Source organism: Tachyglossus aculeatus, chromosome 26 (genome assembly GCF_015852505.1).
Source record: "Tachyglossus aculeatus isolate mTacAcu1 chromosome 26, mTacAcu1.pri, whole genome shotgun sequence".
Lineage (NCBI taxonomy): Eukaryota > Metazoa > Chordata > Mammalia > Monotremata > Tachyglossidae > Tachyglossus > Tachyglossus aculeatus.
Window position 1 is genome coordinate 10,359,641 of NC_052091.1, and position 9,790 is coordinate 10,369,430.

At 43.7% G+C, this 9,790-nt stretch overlaps 1 protein-coding gene across 1 annotated transcript in view; it reads left to right on the forward strand.

The window, feature by feature from the left end:
• Nucleotides 1–9,472, forward strand: part of LOC119945771 (sperm equatorial segment protein 1-like) — a 68,755-nt gene extending 59,283 nt beyond the window's left edge. The window contains exon 3 of the mRNA XM_038766943.1: nt 8,316–9,472. Coding sequence (XP_038622871.1) covers nt 8,316–9,296 — 981 coding nt within the window. The 3' untranslated portion in view covers nt 9,297–9,472. The remainder of the gene's footprint in view (nt 1–8,315) is intronic.
• The last annotated feature ends 318 nt before the right edge of the window (nt 9,473–9,790 follow it).

Genomic DNA, 9,790 nt, shown 5'->3' on the forward strand with positions numbered 1-9,790 from the left:
CGGGACAGCCTGATTACCTTGTATCTACCCCAGTGCTTAGAACAGTGCTTGGCACATAGTAAGTACTTAACAAATACCACTATTATTATTATTATTATTGGACACAGTCCCTGTTCCAAATTATGTTGTGTCTGTTTCCCCTCTCCCTCCCCCCATTAAACTGTAAGCTCCTTGTTGGCAGGGATAGTGTCTTTTACTCTTTTGTTCTCTCCCAAAATCGTATCTGCACACAATAGGAGCTCAAGTAGTCCATGGACTGGTTGATTGGTCGCTAGCATTTCGATTTGCCAGCTTGGCTCAAGACAGTATTTGAAAGTCAGAGAAAGATCCAGCCTATACTATTTAGCAGGTTTCATGAGGACTACTCTATGAAAATGCCCAGAACTTTTTGAATCATTATACAATGTAAAAGATACTCTTATGCAGGAGTCCATCCAACTGCTATCTGAAGGTCTTTTCTTTCATTCTTTGAACATCCGATAGTTGGTCTACAAAAGAGGCTGTCAGTAGACGAGTTCTTCAACACATCTTCAAAATTTTCCTTTTCACTTTGCACCTCAGCTTTTTAAATCAGACGCTGCAGTTGGATTTCTAGAGCAAGGGTATTTTTCGAACCCAAAATGCAATTTTAACATTGTAAGCTGTATTACAGCAGGAGAAGCAGCGTGGCTCAGTGGAAAGAGCACGGGCTTGGGAGTCAGAGGTCATGGGTTCGAATCCCGGCTCCGCCACTTATTGGCTGTGTGACTTTGGGCAAATCACTTAACTTCTCTGTGCCTGTTACCTCATCTGTAAAATGGGGATTAAGATTGTGAGCCCCCCGTGGGACAACCTGATCACCTTGTATCCCCCCCAGCGCTTAGAACAGTGCTTTGCACATAGTAAGCGCTTAATAAATGCCATCATCATCACCATTATTATTATTATTATTATACCAATCCGGCAGCTCACCTTTTATTTGTCTTTTTCCTTTTTTCTTCCTTCGCCTTTTTCTTTGTTTAATTTGCAGTTGTGTGGTTTCAAGAGAAGGAGATAACTGCTGTGGAATTTCTTTAATTGAGAAAGATGACATTAAAAGAGGTCCCGGGACAATCAGTTATCTCCTGTCTCCACCTGCTAGCATGAATTTTCAGCATGTCAACTTAACTTAACAGATTCATATATGCAGGTAGGAAAAATTCCACTTTGCCAGATTGCGTAGACATTTGTAAAACTTCACATCTCTACAATTTGTAGGTATTTTCAGAGGAAGGTCATTATTATCATCATCAATTTGTATCACTACTGCCCTTCTTTCCACACAACACTCTCCCCTTCTCCCCTCAATACCCACCCCCCCAACAATACCCTGGAATCCTTACACAGTTTTTAAAAGGTCCTATAAAAAATCATCTAACTTTTGCAACCATAAATTCAAATCGAAAAGGTTTTTTTAGCATATAACTTTTCCTTGAATTTCTCTGTATTTTGTAAACGGAAATGATTTTGAACACCATGAAATGGTTATTCAGTTGACCACCCTTCCCACTTCCCCACCCTTCTCGTAGAAACGTTGTGTAATTTAGACTTCACTGAAGCTGTCCTCTTGTAATTTTCCTTCTATCTCTCTAGCCACGCTTTCTCAGTCTTTTTTGCCAGCTTCTTCTCTGCCTCTCACTCCCTAACTGTGGGAGTCCTAAAGACTCAGTTCTGGGTCCCCTTCCTTTTCCACCTATACCCTTGGAGAACTTATTTGCTCCCATGCCTTTAACTATCATCTCCAAGTGGATGATTCCCAAATCTACCTCTCCAATCCCGAACTCTCTCCTTCCCTGCAGTCTCGCGTTTCCTTCTGCCTTCAGGACATCTCTACTTGGATATCCCGCCTACACCTCAAAGTTAATGTGTCCAAAATGGAATTCAGTATCTTCCCACCCAAATCCCGTACTTCCCCAGACTTTCCCATCATCACCACAATCCACCCTGCCTCACAGCCTGTAACCCTGGCATTGTTACTATCATTTACGATCAACGCCATAACTGTCAGGTTGTGAGGAGTGGCTGGTTTTTAGCAGAGGCTTGAAGAAGATGGTGCGGCAAAGAAGCAAAAGCAAAATCAACCTTTGCGCTGCAAATAGCAAGCACAGAACACTACAAAGGCCAATTTTATTTTATTTTTTGGTTTGGTTTTTTAATGTTAGTTAAGAACTTACTATGCACCAGGCACTATAGTAAGTATTGGGGAAGATACAAGCTAATCAGATGGGACACAGTCCATGTCCCACATGGAGCTTCGCAGTCTTAATCCCCATTTTCCAGATGAGATGTGACATGACTTGCCAAAGATCACCCAGCAGACAATTGGAGGAGCTGGGATTGGAACCAAAGTCCTTCAGCCTCCCAGGCCCGTGGCTCTAACCGCTAGACCACACTATTAAGCTAGTGATTTTGTGCTAAGCAATGAGGGGGCTTATTCATTTATTCATTCAATCGTATTTATTGAGCACTTACTGTGTGCAGAGCACTATTAAGCGCTTGGGAAGTACAAGTTGGAAACATATAGAGATAGTCCCTACCCAACAACAGGCTCACAGTCTAGAAGGGGGAGACAGACAACAAAACAAAACATGTGGGCAGGTGTCAAGTCGTCAGAACAAATAGAATTAAAGCTAAATGCATATCATTAACAAAATAAATAGAATAGTAAATATGTACAAGTAATATTAATAGAGTAATAAATCTGTACAAACATATATACAGGTGCTGTGGGGAGGGGAAGGAGGAGAGGAAAAAGGGGGCTCAGTCTGGGAAGGCCTATGAGATAAGCAACCTAGATACTGCCCCTGCCCTGCCCACTCAAAAATCTAAGTGAGGGTAAAATAGACCCACAGAACAAAAACAGCAGAATCCAGCACAAAGATGAACTATGGATTCGACAATCCAAGATAACTATGTTAAACAAAGTATCTATATACTGTTCTTGGAGGGAAAAGGGTCTCATGCTCTTCTTCCTGCCAAGCAACAGAAGTTATATGAGATGCCTTGCAACTTCCCAAGTATCCATCCAAAGGAGGCAGTGCGGCTGTGGCATCTCTCTGCAGTAGCTGAATTGTGGACAGGTCATAGTGAAGCCATCGAGATTTGTTTGTCTCAGATGGCTCAGATAAAAGGTCTCTCTCCTTGTTTTATTTTTTCTTACGGTATTTGTTAAGCACTTATTATGTGCCAGGCACTGTATTAGCGCTGGGCTAGATACACGCTCATCAGACAGAGCTGGCTAGTTGAGAAAAATGAATGCAGTTGATTGGGTTAGGTGGACTGCTCACCCAGTCTCCTAGGTTTTTTACATTTTTTTTATTGTTATTAAGTGCTGTCTATGTGCCAGCACTGTAATAAGTGCTGGAGTAGATATAAGCTAAACAGGTTGGACCCAGTTCCTGTCAAACATGGGGCTCCCAGTCTTAATCCCCATTTTAATAATAATAATAATAATAATAATAATAATAATGTTGGTATTTGTTAAGCGCTTACTATGTGCCAAGCACTGTTCTAAGCGCTGGGGGAGATACACGGTAATCAGGTTGTCCCACGTGGGGCTCACAGTCTTCATCCCCATTTTACAGATGAGGGAACTGAGGCACAGAGAAGTGAAATGGCTTACCCAGTCACACAGCAGACAAGTAGTGGAGTGAGGATTAGAACCCACGTCCTTCTGACTCCCAGGCCCTTGCTCCTTCCCCTAGACCATGCTGCTTCTCACTTTGTCCCGTGCAGAAAAGGGGAGAATCTAAGAATCCCTTAGTCCTTCTGCGTGCCCAGGGAAAGAAGTAAGGGATTGGGAGAGGAGGAGAGGACAGAAAAGGAAGAGAGGGAAGTGTGAAAGGGAGAAGAAATAAGAAAAGAAACAATATAGTTTTCTGAAAAAAGTAAATGAAAGGTCCACCAGATTGCAAAAAAACCAGTGCTTTGCAAAAGAAATGGTTGCCATTTCTTCATAATATAGAACATTACTTCTGTAAGTAGTTATATGCCAACTTAACATGTTGTATATTGATAAAAATCATAGATAATTAGGTTCAAGTAGCACTCTGCATATGAAGGACCAGTGCTTGGTCCACTCCTACACTGTGCTGTTGCTCAGATTCACTTAAGACACAGGAAACACACCCCAGTGGCCAAAGCTGTTCAATTACTTTGAAAGTTGTTAATACTGAATGATGATTTTAGAAAGCTAGAATCGATAACATAATGAGAATGAGAAGCAGCATGGTTTAGTGGATGGGGTATGTGCCTGGGAGTCAGAATCCCCGCTCCAGCACTTGTCATCATCATCATCATCATCAATCGTATTTATTGAGCGCTTACTATGTGCAGAGCACTGTACTAAGCGCTTGGGAAGTACAAACAGGCAACATATAGAGACAGTCCCTACCTAACAGTGGGCTCACAGTCTAAAAGGGGGATGTAGCGCTTCCCCTGAGCGCTCCCTCCCCCGGCTATAATGCGCCCCGCCTCAACCCCCGTCTGTCCCTCCATAACGCGGCCCCCTGAGGAACGCACCTGCGGCCCTGCCCCCGGGAATACCGCCGTGGTGGCGGCGGCCAGTCATGGCGGACAGACGGGCGGGCGAACGGGTGACACTCAGTAGGCGCCGTCCCCCAGCACCCCTTGTCTGCTGTGTGACCTTGGGCAAGTCACTTCTCAGTTCCCTCATCTGGAAAATGGGGTTGAAGACTGGGAGTCCCATGTGGGACAGGGACTGTGTCCAACAAGATTAGCTTGTGTCTCCCCCAGCGTTTAGTATATGCACTATGGCACATAGTAAGCACCCAGCAAATACCATTAAAAAGAAAATACTGCTTCTCTGGGATTCAGTTTCCTCAAATATAAAATGGGGATAAAAGACCTGTACTTCCCTCCTACATAAATTGTGATCCTCACATGGGACAGGAACCGTGCCTGACTCGAAGATCTTGGGACTACCCCAGCGTTTAGTTCAGCGCTTGGCACAGAATAAGCACTTAGTGATGAGCTGCTACCACTGAACAGCCGTTCAGCAGCCTACATCTCCATACTTCCTCCTGGCGTCGTGACAGAGGCTGGCTGGGAGAGGGTGGGTGTGCAGTGAGAAGGCCCACAAGTGGAAGAAACCAAATTCCCTCTTCAGTCTCCCACAGTTTTCCATTTTCCTCCCCCAGCAGCTGTTGGGAAGGCCTCAACCTTGGACTCTCTGAATTTCCCTCAGAAGTGCTTCAGAGACTCCTAGCCCCCTATTTGAAAAATTTTCATCAACAGATAATGAATTTGTAAGATAAAGTCACTATCACAGAAACTAGGACCAAAAATAATCTTTAATATAGTGATCATCTCATTTCAGTTGTGGTTAAATTTGTGCTGACCCACTGATCTGTGAGCCCGTTGTTGGGTAGGGACCATCTCTGTATGTTGCCAACTTGTACTTCCCAAGCGCTTAGTACAGTGCTCTGCACACAGTAAGCGCTAAATACGATTGAATGAATGAATGAATCTGCACCCAATCCCTAATACCAGTTTGGCAAGCTCTTTTAAACTCCAGTAAGACCTTTTTATTATTTATGGCACTTTTAACTTCTGTCTTAAATATTTCAATAATGAATTTGACCATGACATTAACACCCTGTAGTAGTGTCCTTGAAGGAGTGGTACTTTTCAAGCAGAAACTTTGTAAGCATTGTGAGACAAGGAAGCAATGACAAAATCAACTCCTGGCACCACACACTACAAACATCACAGTGCCACAAGGTGCAGTCTGTGTCTGTGGCAGTGTCCCTGGTACTCTGAATCTTGCATAGGTCTTTTCAGTCACACATGCACCCCTAGATGAATTTCAGTTTTTGTAACATCTTCTTGGAGTGCAGTGGACAAATAGTATTTAAGCATGGGGAGGACCTGGGAGTCGGACGACCTGGGTTCTAATCCCAACTCTGCCACTTACCTGCTGTGTGACCTTGAACAAGTCACTTAACTTCTCTGTGCCTTGTTTCCTCAACTGTAAAATGAGGATTCAGTGCCTGTCCTCCTCCTATTTAGGCTGTGGAGCCCCATGTGGATCATGGGCTGTGTCTGATCTGATTAACTTGTGTGTACCACAGCACCTAGAACAGTGCTTGCCACACAGTTAACACTTAACACATACCAAAATAGTAGTAATAATTAGTATGCCTACTCTGTAAGCACATAAGTAAACATCATGTGTAGATTATGTTTCTTATATGTTACATCCACCCAATTTCTTTCTTCCAAGTCATTTGCTTGTTAATAATGTGGCCCGGCGACCTCAATTCAATCCTATTTATGGATACGATTATTGAATTATTGACTTATCATACGTATTACTTATTCTATCCCCCCTCCCTTTTAGACTGTGAGCCCACTGTTGGGTAGGGACCTCTCCCCCTCGTCCCCCTCTCCATCCCCCCATCTTACCTCCTTCCCTTCCCCACAGCACCTGTATATATGGTTGTACATATTTATTACTCTATTTATTTATTTATTTATTTATTTTACTTGTACATTTCTATCCTACTTATTTTATTTTGTTGGTATGTTTGGTTCTGTTCTCTGTCTCCCCCTTTTAGACTGTGAGCCCACTGTTGGGTAGGGACTGTCTCTATGGGATGCCAATTTGTACTTCCCAAGCGCTTAGTACAGTGCTCTGCACATAGTAAGCGCTCAATAAATACGATTGATTGATTGATTGGTTCATGTGGCATTCCTCAGTGGTTTCTCCAAAAAATCTACATATCTTCTCTCTGTCTTTCCTGCAGTGTCTCCACTTCAGCTCAGTGTAACCATGGGAGCCTCTTGTGGGACAGGGATTGGGCCTGATTTTCTTTTATTGTACCCACCCCAGTGCTTAGCACATAGAAGCTGCTTAACAAATACCACAATTGTTATTATTATTTTTAAAATAATATATGATTTCCTTCGAGGAGGAACCATGACAGTTGAGCCAACTTTCTCGAAAGTCTCCCCCTACACCCTCCCCCAGCCCATCAAAGAGGGTCCCAGCCTGGAATAGAAAGTCTCTCTGGAGAAGAGGCTTGGGTGGGAGGCCAATCAGAGGGGAGAGGGGCAGAGTAGGGACTCGAAGCAAATAGGTTGACCCACAAGTCAGATCTGGACAGGGGGAAACCAATCAGATGAGAGGGTGGAAGGGGCAGATTATAAAGTAGTATTTATCCTCCATTAGAATCCAAATTTCAAAAAATGAGCAAAAGCCTCTCATCATCAAGGGAATCTATTTCTTCCAAAAGCTCTGGGGCATTGGCTGCTTGCTTTAGCCTTTCCCCAACCAGAGACAAATGTGTTTTGATAAAAAAAAAAAGACACTTTTACCCTCGGCTGTGGTTGACAAAAGCCTTCGTTAACTCAGTGTTTTGTCCCTGCAAGAAGAGGAGTAGGAAGCAGAATGGCAGAGGTTGAGGAATGGAGTGGAGTAGAGCACTCCCTGCTGGGATTTCAAGCAATCAATCAATGGTATTGATTAAGAGCTTACTATGTGCACAGCACGGTACTAAGTGCTTGGGGGAGTACAGTATAACAGAATTAGCACACACATCCCCTGCCCCTAACGAAACAGCCATCAGGATGGCAGGCCCACACAAAGAAAACCCATAGGGCTTCGCATACTCGTATACCACGCAGGGGTAGAAAAACAGACAGATACGGGAGCAAGCAAGCCCTCGGAGGCAAAGATCCATTTCAGGCACGGCCTCAGGAAGGGATTCTTATATAGGCTCCCAACGTCTGTTCCAAAGGCGGCAGGTTTTGGGGAGCAACTTCTGGGCTCCCTTGTCTCCCCACTCCCAAGGCTACTAGGAAGGCTCCGGCTCCCGGCAGCACTGGTCACCACTTCCGCTCTGCCCTTCCCCTCAGCCCCCAATGCCCTCTGCCCTCTACCCCCGGCCAACAGTGCCAAGGCTGTTGTGGGCCCCGGTTGGTATCACCTCCAGATCAGGTGCCTTCAGGGGGTGGCAGTATCCCCGAATTCGAGCACCAGGGCCCTCCCGTGGACCAAAGAGCAGCCCATTTCTGAAATCCGTCACTCACTGTACGATCATTCAACACCTGTCAAAACTTGTTTTTAATTACGGAAAAACCCGAGACCGTGAAATCCAATTCCCCATGTCTCAACGATTCCTAAAACGTGCGGTCTCACCCCACCCGGCGTTTTTAAAACTGCCGACGTAGGTCCTTTGGGGCAATAGCCGGCATATATTTCTCTGCCCCCTGCAGATATGACGAAAACGAAGAATGAAGAGAAAACGGTGAAGCACTTTGTGAATGTTTTACAGGAGATGATGAGAAGCATCCCGACTCCAGGTTCATCGCCGCTGTCCACTTCCCTCACAAATCACGCAGAGTTAACTAACGCCTCCAAGGCGGATATCGTCAACCACAGGAACGGTGACCAAATGAACAAGAAATGGAACAAAGATAGCAGCACCAGACCCTGGACGGCGAACCCCAACGGCATCTCTCTGCACTCCCGGGGTCCCAGTAACCAAAACTTGGGCCTCACGGTTGCGCCTTCTGAGGACCAGAGAACAGTTAAAGGGTTCACTACCACTAGCACGACGCCATTCTGGAGTCTTAAGCCTGGCAACAATTCTGTTATTTTACATACTAACGAATCCTTGTATGAAAAAAACGAAGGGACCACAGGGGAAGAGGTTTCAGAAGGGAAAAATGAGTCTTTAAATAGTTCAAAAAACGAAACGGTGCCTCAGGAATCCAAAAGTCACGAGGTACATGTGGTGGTGGAGCTTGTAAGAACAACAAAAAGCAACATGCCAACTTCCCCACCTCCCACTGTGAAGCAGTTACTTATAAATCCCAAAGAGATTTTAGCAACGATTGGGGAGATTAATAAAGATATCCAGAAAGCCCCCGTTTATGCCAAACACTATTCACTGTTCAAAGATGATATAGAAGCCTCAAAAAACGCCTTGGGCAAAAGCCTTGCTCTAGAAGCAGCAGCAGAGAACTCATTAAGGAAATTTCACGATGTGTCTCCAAATAAAATAAGTGACAACTCTAAAGAGCAAAAGATAATTAAGTTTATCAACTTCTTATATGAGCAGAAGTCCAATCTCACTTCATATTTGCATATGAGAAATATTCCATCAGAAGTTAGTGAAAAGGCTGCTATCGTATTTAATATTATGAAAAGGGTATTTTGTGGTGATGTTGAACGTAAAAACCAAAAGGTTTTAAAGAAGTTGTTAAAGGATGATATAAAACTGTTAGATCTAGTTGTCGGCAATCACAGCTAGGTTTTATACTGAATTATTTGTTCGTGTCTAAGCAAAACCCACCTCATTTAATTCCCTGAATTTTTAAAAGGAAGATTTTTGTACTGGAGTCACTGTGCTAGCATCCAGGCTTGTCTTGTACTGTGAAAAATAACTTGAAATCATTAATTAAAAACTTGGTGTCTTTAAAAAAGTTATTCGTCTCCTGTATTTTGCTTTCTCCTGACACTATTTGAAGTTTCATTTATTTTTATCCTGATCATACACTTGCCTAGAGGTAGGTTAATTTTTTTTCCCTATTTTCTAGAATGGCCTATTTTTACAAGTTCATTATGGACATCAGTGAAAGAGTTAGGGGGAACGTGGGTATCGAGGCTGGAGTTAAGCTCTGTTGGCCCAAGCCCTTTCTGTCAGAAAGAAAAATGATCTTATCAGAATTTTCCAGCTGATTTTTACGCTTTGGGGAGTGAAACTGTTTTTACTTGGTTTCATGGTTTAGTTACCTCCCTGAAGAT